Genomic DNA, 17,892 nt, shown 5'->3' on the forward strand with positions numbered 1-17,892 from the left:
ACAGGAAAGACACCCCCAATTCACACTGTGTACCAGATGCCGCAGTGTGGCATGGCTTTGACACATCCTCACTTCCTTTCGGGTTTTGCTATACTAAAAATACACCCACGGTAGTGGTGACGTTCAAGCAAAACGCTCAAGTGTGCTGTTTAGGGGGAAGAGCATGTGATGGTGTCAGGAGGAAAGGCTCAGACTTGTGGCACAGGCACCGGTGGGCTTTGAGTTGGAGCAACAGCAGCACAAGGGGAAATGCTTTCATGCGCCTGCTCTCATGCTGCCCATTGAGCTGGGCTGAGTGTTTCAGTGCATGTGCAATGTAAACTTGCTCGTGGGTGAGCTCTCTTTCCCTACTCCTACTTGCTGGGGACTATTGCAAGATGAGGCCTGTGGCTTACAAAGCCTCAATGCCAAGCAGGGTCCCATCCCGCTCACCTACCGGTGAGCCACTCTTCTGCCACTCCCCAGCTTTCCCACGCCTGCTGTTGGACAGTAGCAGCCTCAGGCAGCGGCAACACTCCCTCACTTGGCTGCCAGGCTGTAAATCTGCTCTCCCCAGCTTCCTGCTTCCCTTTGCCAGAAGATGGGATGAGCTGCAGCCCAGCTTTGTTCAGTTCCCTGTCCTCCCACACCTGCCCCGGCCCTCCAGATGTAAAGCAGATGACAGGGCTTGGTATGTCTTGTCTTTCAGGGTAGGGAAGAGTAAACAGATAGATATGCCCCCCCCCCCCCTTCTCCTGCACATTCACACCACCCTTGTCCTGCACATGCATGCATGCGTGCCACCCCCCCCTCACCTTGTCCTTCACTGTAGTGAGCACAGGATGCATTGCTGGCAAAACAATATCCCCAGAGATGGCACTACAGGCCCGTGCCCTTCTGAGAGGCACTGGGCACTAGGCCGGTTTTGGGCGAGTTGCAGAAACTACTCATGTAACACATTTCCACCAAAGCTCAGTGTGGGGACGTGTTGCAAAACCCTTGCGTGCAGACTCCCTCCGGCCTGTTAAAAGAGAAGCTGGCATGCATGTATCATTGCACAGGTGGCACTCCAGCTCCCCAGGCTGTCATTCAAACCAGAGACCACAACCATGCGACAGTGATTAGCAAATAAGCTGCTTTATTGAAAGCACTGGGTGATGGCTGCCCGAGTGGGTCCTTGGCAGCGATCGGGTTTAACTCCCTGAGAACACTTTGTCCTTGTTATTTTACTTTATTTTTTTTTATTCCCCAACCTCTATTTAGTTCAACAAGTAATTCATAAGAAGCACAGAGCGAGGTCCCAGATATTGGGACATATAAATTAAAGGTCAGGGACAGTTATAAGACAGTTCCATTTAATTTTTTAAACAGAGCATCAGACGTTTTCATTTTCTTTTTCCGATCCACAGAAAACGTATAAAAAAAATTTCTCTTTATATCTACATCATTCTCCATGTTCAAGAAGGCACAGTAACAAAAGTACTGGCACAATACGGTATATACAGACATGCCCAGTATGGGCCAATTTCTCTCAGCTTGTTTTGGAAAGGTTCAGCCCAGCCTCTGCCCGCTTGCCCGATGAGGACGGTCCAACCTCGGGCTCCAGGCGAAGACTGTTCAGGCAGGTCCGTGTCAACGCAGAAGCGGCCAAAAGCTTCCCAGGCCCTGAGCAGCTCTCCCTGGGAGCAGGAGATGCAGCAAGGTCCGTTGGATGACGATGCCAGACCTCCCCGTGAAAGCTCGTCTTCCTTAAGCTTGTCCCTGCCTTGGCCAGGCGAGGTGGAAGAGGATCACCCTCCCTTAGGTGCTGACAGTGCCATCCCAGCACACAGCTTTTTGAGAAGTTGGATGGCACCCCAGGGACCTGCAGCCAAGCTCCAGTATCCAGCCTGGCTCTCCAGGAGGATGTTAACAACTGGACCAGCCTAGGAGGCATATGGGAGGAAAAGGGTGTTTCTGGACAGCTCCTGCTGCCTACCTCCTCCCCACACTCAGTGGTGAATGGGACCAAAAACAGCAAAGACTTTTCAGGTCTCAACCATGAAAGCATTTATGCTCCGTTTATGCTCTCTCAGCCTGGCTGCGCATCTTTTCTCCATGGGACTTGAAGCTTTCCTTGCTCCAGGCCTTGCGTGCTCCCCATAGGATTAGCGTAAGCAGATCTGGCCGATAGATGCTTGAACTGGGACATTTTCTCCTCTCAGAAAATGCCCCAATGAGAAGGCAAGCAAGAGGGAAGAGACTTTGCACTGAAGGGAGACGTGCCTTCCCCATCGAAGCATGCCCACACACAGCATCCATGCTCCTCTTGGTAGAAAACCCCACCCCTCTATAAAACGTCTTTTAAATTATTCTCTATAAATACTGCATAGCTTTATATCTACTGAAAATATTTCAGCGAGACCTGGGAACTCCAGTGAACAGAGTTTACACTGACTCTGGGCTTCCGCCCCCACACCCCCTTTTCTCCCGTCTCCCTTCAGCGCGACCGAGTTGGAGTTCCAAGAGTCCGGCTCTACGTGACAACCGATAAAGGTACACAGTCCTCCCGGGTGTTTCCTGGATTCGGCCCAAAGACAGCTGGGCTCTGGAGCCAGCAAACTTCCCTCCTTTTTCCCTGTCCAGGTAGAGATGGGGTTGTCAAGAAACAGGGGAAAGAGTTTAGAACAAGCAAGCAAATGACTTCTCAAATGAACCTTCATCTGAAAAAAAAGGAGCCTGAGCCTTGGGGTTAAGCTAGGGTAAGGGTGGGAGGGCAACACCGCAGCCTGGGTTAGCAGGAGTGGGAAGAGAGGGTTAGCGAAAAGAAAGAGAACAGCTCAGAAGCCGCGCAAGGCAAAATGCTAGCCGTGGCCGCCAAGAGCCACCCCTGCACACACGGTTATTCCACACGCATCCTGCGAGAATTGCAAACACTGCAAAGCAACACGTAGACCCTCCCAGGCTGCAGACCGGGATACCCCGTTCAAAATCAGCCTGTTTAAGTGCTTGGGACCTAGCCCTTCCCACCTGCCCCGTCCCATCTGCAGGAGGCAAAGAACACCACCAAACCTGCTCGCTCGGCCTGAAGGCTGGGGTGGGAGGGAGAAGGGGCCGCACAGCAGCCTATTAAAACACACACACTGTGCATTACACAGCAACAATACCCATTCGCCTCACAGCAAGGGAAAAAACAAACAAAACCGCACACGCGCACACACACACAGGTCCCACAAGCCCTTTGGATACCAGGGAGATTTGGGACAAGGTTAAAAGGGGACACATGTCTCCTAGTAAACAACATTCACTGGGCACCACGGGGTGTCTGGGTACAGCAAGCAGTGAATGGAGCGGAACCTGCAAGAGAAGGGAGAGAGCAGACATCAGCACCCAGGGCTGCCTCCACGAGCTGCGCACAGCAGCAGCACCAGGTTAGGTGCTTAGCAGAAGGAAGGCCCCCCCATCATGCACCCTAAGGTGGAGGAGAGATGTGCTGCTCACCTCGATGGATCCTCCTCTACAGAGAAAGCACCCTTCATGTGGATGGAATTCCTCTTGTTTTCAAACATGCCGTAGCTCAGAGTCACCTGGGGAGCACAACGTTGAACAGGTTGGCAGGGCAGCAGGCTGGAAATTGGGACCGAGGCCTGAGACCCGGGGCTCAAATACCTGCGCTGCTTGCTTGACCTTGCCGTGAGAGCCCAACTGCTCCCTGCGACATTGCAATGCCTTGAGATGGAGGTGCCTCGCCCCAGGAAGGGGTGTGCTAACCAACAGCATTACACGGACTTGGAAAACCCGACACAGGTGTGTGACTGAACTCCTGCTCTGCCTCAGACCTCACGGCTGCCCCTCATCTTAGGATCCAGAGCACACAGATGGGGGGTGGATGCCTGGCTGACAGCAGCACCTGCCCACGAAGTTAGAGACCTGGATTCTGGGTCCTACTCAGACAGAGATTTGAACCCACATGTGACACTCAAGGCAAAGGCTTTAACCATCAGGCCACAGAACAGGGCAGTCAAGGGCCTAAGAGTCACAGAGCCAGAAGGACAAGCAGGACCTGGCTGTAGTCTGCAGGTTGTAGTACTGTGCTGGGAGACAGGAGCCCCCTCCCCTAGGAGCCACTTGTCCTGGACTGTGACCGGGGTATATTCCACCAAGGTGCCTTGGGCTGCTGCCTCTGAAAGAACGGGTGGAAACACAGTACCCCCCATGCTGCTGTTCTTCCCGCAACCAGCGATTGCTAGGGTCCAGGTTCTGCGTGCAGGACATCTGTACTGAAGTGGTATTTGCTCCATCTTGGCTCTACTCTAATGGGGAAAATCGGGGAATGCATGTCTTCCAGGTTTACCTGCTTGTGAATCTCTGTCTTGGGCACCTGGTGGAGGTTCTCCAGGTGGGAGTGGAAGAGGTTGCTCCGGATGAGTTTCACGCCTAGCACAGACTCGATGATGTAGCCAATGGTGCAATCATCCGGCAGACGGATCTTCTCTGCTGTGTTCATGAAGTGCCCCCCGCTGCAGGCGATAGTACAAGAGAGTTTCAGTACAGCACTTCTGCTAGGAGATCACCTCAGCCCTGCCGTGGAGGCACCCCTGCCTCCCCCACTCTTGCGGAGAAAGGCCGGGCTTAGCTGCTCCGCTTTTAGCCCAGACCTAGTGCACTGTCAACCCTGCCTTAAAGACAGATTGGTTTTAGGCTGGAGGAACTCAGAGTCCTTCACAGCTAGTTTCTGGGCCACTTCAAAAAAGTCAGGTGGACCGAGGTGCACTTCCAGCCACAGGATGCTGGGATAGAGCCCATGAAGTCCACAAAAGAATCAGATCTCCTTGAACAGGCACTCCCCAGAGATCTCTGGTCTACCGCATTTCCCCATCCCAGCCCACAAACAGGGGATCCAGGACCTCACAGAGCTGTGTGGGTCCCAGGTACCCAACCCCCTTACCTGGCCCATGGGCTCATCTTCAAGGCCAGCCCACGGCTGATACAGAAGCCTGCTCCTCCCGTGGCAAACCAGAAGTGGACAGGGTGCTGCAAAGAAGAGAGAAACAAAACCACGCTGTTTCAACCTGTTCCTGCTCCAACCATTCTCTCACCAGCTTGTTACCAACACGGGCCCCACAGAAAAACCCTTCAGCTTGCCTCCCAGCACAGGGAGCATTACAGCTCTGCTAAACACCCTCTACAGCCTACAAACTAGGGCATTTTCCAGAATAATGCAAGCCTAATGGAAGTGGGACTGCTCACACCACCACAACCACTTGTCCAAGTTCACCCAGCCATGGACGACTATCCCTGGCTGGCACTGGCAAGCCCACTGTCCTGCTTGCTTACCATCTTGTTCTCGCTGATCCTCTCTGTGGCTTGAATGGGCCGGTCCAGGCTGGGTTTGCCAATGTAGATGTCCTGCGTGTGGGGATAGCTGGACAGCAGCTTCACCAGCATTTGGACGTTTACGTAGTTGTCATCATCCACGTGGCAAAACCACCTGGAGCCAGGAAGGGAGCCAAAGTTAGCTCCTTCCCATTCCCTCAACTCCTGCCACATAAGCAGGACCAGGCCTCCCTGCGCCCCACACACTGCACTGACCAACAGCCCTGATGTGCTTGGGAATACCCATGGAGGCCGAAAGCCTCACCCCCCCAGGGCAGAAGGCTACAGAGCTCAAGCTCTTGGCTTTCACACACCGCAACGCGTTTGTCCTGTCGTGCACACGAGCATGCAAACATGCCTCTTCCACACACGCTAAAGATGCATCCTCTCCTCCTCCCACACCTCACAGGACAGTCATTCCCTCCTTACTTTCTTCCTGACTCGATGAACTTGTCATACTCCACGGCCATCTTGCAAGACAATGCCTGGCGGCTGTGGGCTGCTGAGCAGTTGGTGTTAATGACATTTCCTGCAGCAAGAAGAGAGTGGGGAGAGAAGCCTTGTTGAGTCTAGGGTGCCCCATCCTCTGGAGCAGGACCCACCCCTTGCTGCCTCAGATGTGCATGCAGAACAGAGGGGTGGGAACGGCATTCCCATCTGTGCGAGAAATGGGGTGTTCTTCCACACCATGCACAGCTGCCCGTGGCCCAGGGCTGCACTACTGGGTGCACTCATGGGAAAACTCATGTCTTGCGCATCTAAATGAATGGGAGAGGAGGAGGGAAGACAGACAACAGCAATCCAGCATCCCTCCAGCAAGACCCAGCCCCACTCCCGGCACAATGCACGTTCCCCAAGCCCAGCGAACAGGTGCTCATGTTCTACAGCACTAGTCCAAGACCGCAGTGCTTGACTATGGGATAACTCAGGGATCGGACTATGGGGCAAAGGGCAGTGTCCCCGGGGACTTTGCATTCAAGAGCGATGTGAGGTGAGGTGCATTTAAAGAGCTCCTGCAGCAGGTGCAGCTGAGTCATGGGAGGAACGTGGATTTGCCCTATCCCAGTGCTATCGATCTGCGCTAAGCTCCCAGCTAAGGAGTCACCTTGCCCCTGGGTAGCTGCGCTCAGCCTCCCTGAGAGGGGGAGGGGAGCCTGTGAACTGGCTGCTCTGCTGGGGAGTGTTAGCCAGAATCCTGCCCTATTCATGCTGCATTTTCCCAGCACCAGCCACCTGTTATTTGCTGGGCCCTCTCAAAGGGAATTGATTCAGGGCCTGAAAGGGACTCATTTGCATCAGAAGAATAGAGGGGCCTGACCCAGGGCCAGGGAAAGGGGCTGCTGAATAAACACTGCCTGAGTAGGGCCCTCCTTTCCCCTCCCCCAGGGAAGAAACTCCTACTCTTGTTCCAGTTAATTACAGCTCGGCAAGGAGGAAAATCCCTGGGAAGGCAGCTTGTTAATCAGCGCCCTGCTGAGCCGCCTGGGAAGGCAGACAGAGATAGCCGCCTGGGGCACTTTACCAACAGCAGGTATGGGGGGATGCAGCTTTCTGTCCATCTCATCTCAACAGCGATCTTAGCTGGGAGCTGGGGCTCCTTCCCACAGGTCGTTGCTGAAACAAGCTGCCCCTCCTTGCATCAGGGCTCCACCTGCCCCGAAAGCCACCTGAGGGTGCTGCCACCACGTGCACTTTCTGCCCTCCTCAGAGAGCCACCCCGGCTTGTAGCTCAGGTGGCTGCAAACCAAAGAGCTTGCGTGCGCTCAGTTCCCCTGGGTAAAGCCAGAAGCCAGCCAAGGGGTCCTGGAGCGCTGCATGAGTGCAGTTGGGCCCGACTTCCAAGAGTGCTCTGGACTCAGTATCTGTAACTGTTCACGTGCTTTTGCACGATCTGCCTGATGCAAGGAGAGCCAGAAAGAAGCCATCTGTGTGCTGGCAGAGGGTCAGGGTGGCGGGTTAGAAGTGCAGTAAAACCCAAGAGGCAAGACCGTGCATCTGTCTGTCACCTCTGGATTCAGAGGCACCAGAGAGACCTGCACTTCCACCTTGTTCACCTGAGCCGTAAGTGAGAGGGGGACAAGACTGGGTAACTCACTTGTTCGCTTCTTCAGTTCCTCATCCTCCCCATCAGTGAAGATGAACGTCTACAAGTGAAGACAAAACAGTGTCAGAATGGGATGGTAACGAGATCCCACTGCTCTACTGGGCGAGTTGCGGGTTTCTTGTGGGGGGAGGCGCCTGCCTCCTCAGCCCCGGTCCCCTCACTGTTGACAATGGTGTCCCTGCCATGAAGTCTCAGCATCTCAGCAGGATGGCAGTCAGGACCTGGGGGAATGGGCATTGCTTCATTTGCTCTAGCAGCAAAATCATTTAAATATCAGGCAGGCCAGCCCAGGTGTCTGGCTGTCCGTGCAGCGCTCCTAGTTAGGCCATGGGGGTACCCCACATCCTATGCTCCTGAACCCAGGGACAATGTGAATCCGGCACTGAGCTCTGCAGCCCAGGCCTGGCTTTGCTCCTCTTTACAGAAAGGACTGGGTTATGAAGTGCAGCATAACAAATCCACCGGTCACAGCCCACGCGGAGCTGTGGTGGGGCAGACCTGTTGGGAGCTGGGAAAGCACAAATGAAAGCTGTTTTGGGAAACAGGAGGACTTCAAGGATCTCACCGAAACGCTCACCACAAGCTCCGGAGAAGAGGGGCGGCTGCCTCGGGTTTGACAGTGCCCGTCAGGCTGGCAAAGCTAAGGTAGCCGAGCTGAGAATTCACTTCCAGAACGGAGCAAGCAAGATGAGGACGAGGGTGAGATTGCCACCCTCCCCTTTAGTTCTTCCCCGCGCAAAGAGGACAAGAGGCTCCATCCCACATCCCCATCTCTGCCCAGACCCCATAAAAATGAACAGGAAGGTGAGAGAGGAACAACAGGTTAAAGATGCCCTGCCCGCAAGAGGGAGAAGATGGAAACAGCTACTCCTGCTAGCTGCCCTTCCTGGCCTCCTCCCTAGCTAGTCCTCCGTCGGCCCTGTTTCAGCTGCAGGAAAAGTGATTAGGATTTCTCTCTGCAGCTGCCAGGACCATAAAGCCATGGAGCAAGGGACAGAGTCAAAGGCAGCCTGGGGGGTTGAGGCTTGCAGAGAGGGGAGTCATCCTGTCATCAGTGTCAAGGGTTCTGGGCGCTGGCTTTAAAGCTGAAGCACTCGCTGTGAATTAGGAACCGGGTCAGGCTCGGGGTGGGGAGGGAAGGTCACTGACCCCAGGGGTAAGCGTTTTAGGGGCAAAGCCGAGGGACGCGTGTCCTATGGCACGAGATGCGGCGGCAGCGGCCCGGAGCGCCAGCGTTGCTCCCAGGCTCTGAAGCAGCAGCTTCTGCCTGCGGGCCATGCTGCCGAACAGCACCCGGGCTCGCCGCCCCGCCCCGTGCCCCAGCGCCCGTGAGGACCCGAGCAGGGGTTTGCACCGCCGACCGCCAGGACGCCCCGCGTGCGACGAGCGCGTCCAGCTGCAGCTGCCCCACGCTTGCATCAACAGCGCCCGGAGCGGGCGCCCGGCGCTCCTCGCTGGCACCCGGCGCCAGCACAGCCCTCTCGCCTGCCTCCCTGCCTCGTGTTTACTTAGCTGGAGGTCAGGCCGCGGCAGCTGCTTATCTCTGGCACGAGCCCGGCCTTGCCAGCCCGCTGCAGCCGGGGGATCAGCACCTGTGCCTGCCCCAGCCCCGCCAGCCCCCCAGGTAACCGAACCACCCTCAACCGCTGCCTGGCCTGGGGCCCAGCAGCGAGTGCCACCCACCCCTGCACCTGAGCCACCTGCCTGGCAGCACTCCCTTATTTACACAGCTAATTCCCAGCATATGTCCGCTGGCCCCGGGGGGCGCGTGGGGGGCGGGGAGCTCGTCCCGCCGTTCTCAATGGGTTTGGCTGGGGCAGGGGTGGGTAGCAGAGCAGGAGGGGGAGAATTGGGGGTGGGAAAGAAATCTTAATCAATCAGCGCACAGCAAACAAAGCCGGCAAGAGGAGAAACCGCAACCAGCTGCCAAGGACTATAAAAACCAGACGCGCACAAAAGGGCAAAGGGAGAAAGACAAAGGGAATTGGGGGGGGGTGGGGGGGGGGTGTAGAAAGAGACTCCTTGAAACAAGGAATTACAAGTGAACTGGAAATTCGTTGCCACCCATCATTCACCCCAGTCTCAGCAGTGGGCTTTTTGTTCTGGGAAGCGTTGGGGCTGGTAACAATAGCACAGATTCTTCTGGCCGACTTTACTCAGCACAGGAGAGTTAAGCAAGCAGCAGTGTGTTTGCCCGGCCATTAGCATACAGCTGGGCTGGTTAACCGGGAGAGGAGGGCAGCCACGCCAAATTTGTTTGCTTAGGTCCCCGAGGTACAGGGAGCCGGGAGGGGAGGGGAGGTGGGCCGGGCTGCAGGGGCCTGTGGGGTTGAAGGAAAGGAAAAATAGAAACGGTGGGTTCAAGGCACAAGAAGTGGATCCGTCCCCAAGTGCATCGCACAGGGCCCGTTCCAGCAGGTGCCAGGGAAGGCGTCTGTGCTGGAGACAGCTCCTCCAAGGAAAAGGCGATCCTGCCGGGGGTCAAATGCTGCAAAGAGACTGGAACAAAGGGCCGAGCAGCGCAGCCACCCCTAAGGAGATCTGGTGAGGCTTGGGGAGCTACCTAGGCCTGAGTCTCAGGGCATTAGCTGATCAGCTGTAAGGGCCAAGAAAGAGTTTTCTTCCCAGCCGACATGCCGGGACTCGGGGTAAGTTTGGGGGTGGGGAAGAGACATCACTATGAGGTCCCTCTCCAAAGCAGGATGGGCTAGCACTCCAGCAGGATAAGGCCCATGCTGCCTTCGGAGGAACAGGGCGGTACGGATTGCTTTTGCCTTGCTCCGAGGGAGAGTGCCCCAATCTGGACCCTGCCCAAGGCTCGGCTTGCTCCTGGGCTCCACCAGGCCCTTCCCCGCCTTTACGAGCTTTAGGGCAGAAAGACCCCGACCAGGGTCAGGCCCCTGCCATGCCACCGCTGCCCGTGCCAGGAGCCAAGGCGGCATCCGCCCGCCTGGCTTGGGAGAGAAGCAAGAGGAGGGTCAAGAAGTGCGAGGCTCACAGCGCTCAGACGGGGGGCGTTGCTTCTGACTGGGAAGGTCTCCAAAGCCCTTTGAGGAGAGGTGAGGCTATGACAGCAAGCCCAGAAGAGCCTGGCTGGTCGCGATGCCTTTGGGAAGCATTGGCAGGTGACAGCAGGCTGAAGAAGAGGAGCAGGCTGGAGCAGGATCCCCACTGGGGATGCGATCAAGAGGAAAACGCTTGCTTGATTAGCTCAACAACGCCGTCCGGCAACTGCGCCTCTGCCCGCGCCGAAAATAACCCCGCAACTCATCCTCCAGCGCGGCCGCTATAAATAGACCCAAGGAGACAGTTGTTTATGGCTCGCCTGCATTGAAAGTCTTTGTCCCGAAGATGCTCCCACCCCCCTCCCCAGACAATGAAATTATCTCCCGGGCTGTCAGCGAAGCTCTCCACGCCCCTCCCCGCAGGAAGGGACCACGAGACCCCTTGGAAGGAAGCTCCGGAAAGTCGCAGCCTGCCCGCCCGTCTCCCGGGCAGGAAGGGTACAGCCTGCGTGCAGCCCCCGCGTCACCTCGCGGGGGCTATCGCAGCACCACAGGTTTGCTGCCTCCCACCCCCTTCCTGCCTCGCTGCTCTGGGCGGCAGGAACCCAGCCAGGAAATTCACTTAAGGCCAAAACAATTGCAGCCTCTCTCTCTCTCTCTTTGCAATTCATTTGTCTGCACAGCTTATAGACGAGATCTCCCCCCTGCCCTGTGCTCCCAGCCCTGGGCTGGCATCCAGGCTCTGCTGCGGATGCCGGGAGCAGAGGGCTCCAAAGGTTGCTCAGCTGGGAGGAGAGGGGCGCTAAGACGACCGGGAGGGGCAGTGGGGAGGAAATAAGCCAAAAGAACAGAAAGGGGATAGGAAAAAAAAAAAGTCACCGTGGGTGTGTGAGCTACACCACATTGCAACGAAGCCCAGCTCATCCTCAAGGCAGGAGGCCTCTCCAGCTGTAACCAAATCCTAACTCCAGGCCCCCTGGATACTCAGGGCATACAGCTTCCCCCCCCGTATAACACACCCACTCTTGAATTGTAGCTCCTCTCTCCCTTGTGGCACAATTTCCGCTCCCGCCCCCCATCCAGCTTTCTGCCGAGGCCAGCAAGGACAGGGTCAAAGCGATAAGCAGCGACTCTTTCGCCTTTGCAAGTACCGGCTGCCTTGCTCTCTGGTCGTGCCTGGGGGAGGAAGGGCCAGGAACTGCCCATGCTCAGCTGAATTTCCCTTGCTCAAGCTACACAAGACAGCGTGCAGATCAGAGACGCTCACTGCCTTTCGCAAGCTTGCAAGAGCGAGGCAGAAGCAACAGGCTCAAAGCCGGGCCAGCGCCTCTCCACGTGGGCCTGGCACCTGTCAAAAGTGGACCGTTCGGTCTGGGTCCCGAACGGCTTGCTTGGGTTTCCTAGCAAAGGCCGGGCAGCACGTTGTGTCAAAGCCACAACGGCCCAGCAGCTGGAGACCTCGCTCATGCATCTGTTAGAAAATCACTGCTGATGAGCGGGGGAGGTCACGCAGGCAGAGGTGTGAGGATGAGCAGGCTGGTTGGTTAGTGCTGGCTCATGCATACTGTGCCCATAGGAGGAGTCTGCAGGCCTGGCTTGCTGCTTGGCTGAAACCATCGCAAATCATTCCTGACTTCCAAGGCTAATCAAGCCATACCTACGCCAGCTGGTTGCACCCATCTAGATTTTCAGCTCGCCTCCATGCATGTGGGGTCTCCAAGCTGAAAGGCAGTCTCAGGCATAACAAAGCACTGCAGCCCCCACCCCAAGCTGTCAGCTGGCACATGGTGGCCTGAACGTGGTTTCTTGCACCTTGGCTTTGCCTCATCTCTCCCCCTTCTCATTCATTCAGATGCCTCCTCTGCACACTGGTCAGAGCTGCTCGTGCTTTAAAAGGTTCTGGGGTGATTGGGATTCCCCCCTGAATCAAACTCTCTTAAATTGGTGAAAGAGAAGTCCTTTTCTTTGTGTGCTCTGTGGCTGCATTGTCTGACCTGGGCCCCTGTCTTGAGACACACAGGAAACCTCATTGTTCTCAACACCGCGATTTAAAGAAACACAGGATGCCAAAGCCTCCTCAAACAATAGTGGCCATGAAAGAATAAGGCCAAGACCATGAAAATTACCTCGCCAGGTTCCTTAAACCACTGCATAACGGGGCCCAAAGAGAGAGGCGGCTGCAGTGGTGGGGCACACCCGTGGGCTGGAGCACAGGGGCTGCTAGAGGCAATTCCAGCAGGCCGAGCCCAACACAGCACGGGCAAGCTGTCCAGTCTGCCACCATGCACCGCACCCAGCCATCGCGTGGAGAGAGGTTTCTTCCTTCATTTCTCCTTTCTCGGGTGACTCACTTCCCCTTGTCATGAAACCCTGGCTGCTCAGAGCTCCACTGCTATCTTACTGGGGGATGTGCAATGGCAGGGATAGTCTAAAGCTCCCAATCCACTCACCCAGCAAGGAGACCAGCCTTGACCTTGCCTTGTTTGCCATGCTAGTCCCAATTTGGGGCCCTTTTCCATCAATCCACAAGTCCCTTCAGGGATGCCACAGTATGAGGAGACCAACAGCCCCGCATCCAACCCCAGCCCTACCCACTCCTACGCTTCACTGAAAACAGGAACCATCACAGCACACGCTGTTGCATAAATCTCATCTTTCCCCTTCCTCTGTGCTAGAGGTTGCCTTCCCTCCTCCCATCACATGCGAGGCTGGGTTTGCACTCATCGGGCTGGGTCGGAGCTCACCGAACCCAAGGAGAGCACCAGGTGCTCACGGCTCCCGAGGAGTGCGACCATTGCTTTGCGGCAGGAGCTGCCCATTGCACGCTGCTGCGTGGCTCCCTCTCACGGGCAAAAAAGAAAGCAGCATCTTTAACTTGGGGCAGCCTCTTAGACGATGGCGTGGCTGAGGCAGAGCCCAGCCCTGGCTCCTCTCCCAGGTTGCGGCCACACATCATCATTTTGAAGTTCCCGCTGGGACAGCGGCGGCGGCAGGTCGGACTGGCGGGTTCCAGTCCGTATCCATCCTCCAGCTGGAAAAGTCACCACTCGGGGGAGGAAGGAGGTGAGAGTGAGCAGCTGCAGCAGGTTCCTGCCTGGCTGGTGTCCTCTCCAGCACAGATGTTTACTGCAAACATGCACAGCTCAGACCCTGATGGGCCAGAGAGGGAAAGTCACCATCTCATTTGAATAGGCCTCCTGCGCCCTGGCCTTCCCCAGCTGCTGGGCTGGAACAGGATCCTTTTTGCAACAGGCCCATGTGAAGCCTGGGGTTACCAGGGCTCATACAAGGCCCGGAGTGCTCCCTCCCCCTCCCCTTCTCTGTCCGAGGAAGGATCCTCCACTCTGTAATTTTAAGTGCTATTATTTTTAATAATCCCCTTGCAAACAATGAACTCCTTGTGCAGTTAGGGCCCCCACCCCCTCCCACCTCACGCTCTCCATATGCCTCTCAGACTTGTATTTCACGAGCTTTTATGGAGGCCTGAGCAGAACAGCGTCGCGGCTTCAAGCCTACAATTAATAGCCTTACACCCCGACAACAGCTCCTGGGGGCTGAGACTGAACCCTGCCCCTCACTCACCCCCGATCAAAGAGCATCAACCAGGCACTACGCTCCTGCCTCGGATTAGCTTGGCCCGATCCTGCAGACGGGGTGGGTAAGCGCCTGCAGCTCTAGTTGCAAGGCCAAAGTCCCTTCCAGGATTGTACTAAGCCGGGCAATATTCGAGAGCTCAGCAATCCAGAAGATATCCAGCCCTCCCTCTCCAGGCTCGGGCTGCAGCAGCGGCCAGAACTGGTTTGGTGGGGCTCTAGCAGCCCAGTCCCACCTGTCGTGGGGGGCTGAGCCCCCACCTGTGTTTGGGGTGTAAACAGGACCAAAGCTACACATTCAGCTCCCTCTGCCTCCTCGGAGCGTGTCAACGCACAGCGCCGGCGGCAGGCCCTTACCCCCCCAAGGACAGGGACTCTGGCCAAGGTGCTGGGCAAGTTTGGGAGCTGCCGCTGCTCAGGAAGGAGCTCCCTGGAAGGCCAACGCATTCCTCCCGAATAAAGCAGCAGGGGAAGGTGCGGGGCCTGCGGCTGTCCAGCAGGTTTCCAGAAACGGGCCTTGCAGCTCCCGACGGGGTTAATTGCAGGGCTCTGCTGTGCCTCGGAGCAGCCAGCCCAGCCTTCCCCTCGTGTCGCTTGGTGAGCATTCGCTCCGTGCCCCGCGCTGCTGGAACAGGGCAACACTTGTGCAATCCTGTCTCCGCAAATCCTCCGACTCAGCAGGAATGCTGGCGGCTGCCTTAACCGGCAGCAGCGGGATTTTTTTTTTTGTCTTTTTTCTTTTTTTTTGTCTTTTTTAGAGTGCAAGTTCTCCCTCCACTGCTCTTCAACACCGTAAGCATTTTAAGGGCTTGGGGAACTGCAGCTGGAACCTCAGCCCTTGCTTGGGCTGCTCCCTGTGAAGTTAATTTTGGAGGGAAAGGGGGCAAAGGCCTGTCCTTTCTGTTCAGATAAGAAGAGGAAGAGGGGATAGGGGGATTTGTCCCATCACATCATCTCATCTCGTCTCAGGTCTTGGAAGGCAGGAAGTAGGGACTATTGTCTGCAGAACAAAGGGCATCCCGAAGGGAACACAATAGCTGCGCCTCCCCAGGCTGCGGCCACCTGATAGAGCCAACTCCCTCTTCCCAGCGCCCTTCACTTCACCTTTCGCTGCTCTCGAAGGGAGGAAAGCAACTCCTGTGGGTGGGACAGGGCGGGTGCTAGCCCACAGGGGAGCTGGAAGGGGAAGAGGGGGGCAATCCCCTTCTCGGCAGAGCTCCACGTGTTTATTGGCCCACGGGCCAGTCGCAGGGGATCTCCCCGGCGCCCTGCAGCCACAGCGCACAGTAGCGCCGATGCAGAAAAGCTGCTGGCAAAACAGAAGTGAGACAGTAAGAGCAAGAGAGCAGGCCGGGACCTGGGGAAAGGAGGCCCTGACTCAGACTGAGAGTCACCGTTTTAGCTCAGGCAACTCCTCTGCCTAAAAGCTCCTGTGCAAACCGCATGCCGCACTTGCACGGAAGAGCTTTGAGGAACAGCTCTCAGCTTCCTTGCAGAGCTGTATGCCCATGCCTGCAGGGGGCACAGCCAAACCCGCACAGCTCAGAGACCCCCCAAGTGAAAGAAAGAGGGAAGACCGCAGGGAGTCGCCATCCCCAGGGCCTCCCAAGGGAGATCAGCAGCCCCCTGGGCAGCAGCAATGCAAGCTGTCGGGCCCCTTTGAGCCCAGAGGTCAGACGGCCAGGCCGGCAGGGAACGGCACTCCCACCGCCTGCTCGCCAGCCTGATCCGCGGTTTTCAGCGACTTCAACTCCCTCTCAAACGCTTGTCCCTCAAGTGCCGTACAAGAGCCGTCACTCAGCAGTTGTCAGCCGGGCACCTCTCCTGGCTGCAGCCCCCCTGGCTTCATGGCCCTCATCTCTAGGCAACCTGACCTGGACACCGCTAGCTCCAGCTCCCCGGTTCCCATGGAAAGCACCACACAAGAGGCTGCGGAGCCTTTTCTCTGCGCTGGGAGAAAAGGGGCTTTGTTAGCTTGCCCAGGGGGACCGCGTGAGAGCCGAGGCTCGGGGCTCTGGGAATCCAAACGGACAAACGAAACAAAACAAAACCCCAGAAGAAAGCGGAGCCCTGGAGAAAGAGGGAGCAGCCTTTCCCAGGATCATCTGTAGGTGCTCGGGGTATTTATCCACCCCCCCAGCTCTCCCACTCCGTGACTGCAACGCATAAAAGAGCGGCTAAGAGTTTCCGCTAAATAACCATGGCAGGGAGAAGCGGCAAAACCGCTGCCAAGCCTGGGAGATCTTCAGAGCAAGTGAAAGGGGCCCGGAGCATCACCTCCCCCCTCTTCCCACCAAGTCCGCAGCGCTCAGGGCTGCCTCGCAGTACTGCCGGCGCCGGGAAAGAGAGCGAGTCAAACTAGCCAGATCCCCCAGCTAGTCCCAAGCTCTTCTCTTTGCTACCGAGGTCTTTTAAATATAAATAAATATATAAATAGATATATCTGAGAATGGGAGGAAATGTGTAAAGAGGGAAGGACTGGTGGAGAGGAAGAGTGAGACGTTCTTAGATCAGGCAGAAACTGCTCGTTTCACGATACAAAGCTTTCTGACCAAACCACCCGAAGGGGAAGGGGAAGGGGAAGGGGGTGTTTTGAGAGGAAACGGGTATTTGTCTTGTTCTAGGTTTTAAAGAGGACTAGAACAGGGAGCCAAGGGACTGCTGGAGAGTCTGGGAGCGTCAGGGACAATGAGGAGGGTTTATGAAGCAAGCTGGAGGGGAGCTTCTCGGCAAGTATGTGCTAAAAGCCACGCTGCAAGGCGGGAGAGATCCCCAAGCACTGCTGCCTTCCCACCCTTGCTCCCCTGTCAAGATATCCAATACCTCTCTCACCCCCAATAACCTGGAGTACACGCTGCCCCCCACCGCAGCGTCTGCCCCCAGGACTCTGCCTGGTGCCCTGCGGACATGCCCTCACTGACAGGTGGGCTCAGGCACGTAGCACAGGGCCCGTCCACGATAGAAATATCACTCGAGGCGTCAGAGCCACAGCGGCAACATCCCGCGTACAGGGGATCTGTTCCTGCCTCTGCCGCTGCAACTCCCTGCCTCAGTTTCCCCACTGGAAGATACGGTTGGTGCTGACCACGCTGGTGAAGCACTGCCTGGAAAGGGGCTTGATTATTATTGCTCAGCCTCTGCCAGGGTCTGGCCAGGCCCTGTCTGAGCCCCCTACCCGCTACACAGGCCTTCAGTGGAGGTGGCCCCGAGACATCCTCGACACCCTGGGCTCCAATCGCTGCTGCCCGGGAGGAGAGACGAGGGCTCGACAGCTGCAGGATCCCTCCCTGCGTGGCCCCCACCACAGCCCTGACAACTGGCTCTCCCCTGCCAGGCTGCGGAGCCCAGCTTCCCCTCCCACGAGCCCAGTCCGGCCACCCCGACTGCATATCTTGCTCCTCACTCCCCATCTTTCCAGGAGCAACCAGCCCTAAGGGTGACACAGGGGCACACACAACTGAGGGGGCAGAGTGTGGGCTGGCCCAGCTGCTCTGTGGGTAAGGGCACTTAGGACGGGCAGGGTGGAGGTGGGGAGGAGAGCGCAGCACAAGGGAGCCCTCAGCGCAGGAGAGCCCAGCTGCAGCGGGGGCGGCACTTAGCGCGCGGGGCAAGGGAAGCACCGAGCAGGGAGAGCTGGGCTGGGGGGCACGTAGCACAGGCTGGGCTGCAGTGCAGGGGGCCCTTGGCATGGGACAGCCCAAATGGGGCCACACCCAGCAGCACGGGGGCACTCTTGGCACCGGACAGCCCAGCTGCAGACACGCCCAGCAGCAAGGGGGGACCCTTGGCACGGGACAGCCCACCTGGGGACACACCCAGCAGCAGGAGGGCCTCGCAGGGATAGCCCAGGGGGCCC

The 17,892-nt window shown here is 57.0% G+C and overlaps 1 protein-coding gene across 1 annotated transcript; it reads right to left on the reverse strand.

Annotated features, from left to right (window-relative positions):
• Positions 1-1,372: 1,372 nt before the first annotated feature.
• LFNG (LFNG O-fucosylpeptide 3-beta-N-acetylglucosaminyltransferase) lies at positions 1,373-7,520 on the reverse strand. Its single transcript, XM_019542026.1, has 7 exons — positions 7,430-7,520; positions 5,764-5,863; positions 5,296-5,449; positions 4,907-4,992; positions 4,313-4,478; positions 3,460-3,545; positions 1,373-3,315 (listed from the first exon to the last, which is right to left on the reverse strand). The coding sequence occupies exons 2-7, from the start codon at positions 5,802-5,804 to the stop codon at positions 3,249-3,251; spliced, it is 600 nt and encodes a 199-aa protein (XP_019397571.1). The 5' UTR covers positions 5,805-5,863; positions 7,430-7,520; the 3' UTR covers positions 1,373-3,248.
• Between the last annotated feature and the right edge of the window lie 10,372 nt (positions 7,521-17,892).

The sequence above is a fragment of the Crocodylus porosus genome, unplaced genomic scaffold (genome assembly GCF_001723895.1).
Source record: "Crocodylus porosus isolate Cpor-Errol unplaced genomic scaffold, CroPor_comp1, whole genome shotgun sequence".
NCBI classification, from domain to species: Eukaryota; Metazoa; Chordata; order Crocodylia; family Crocodylidae; genus Crocodylus; species Crocodylus porosus.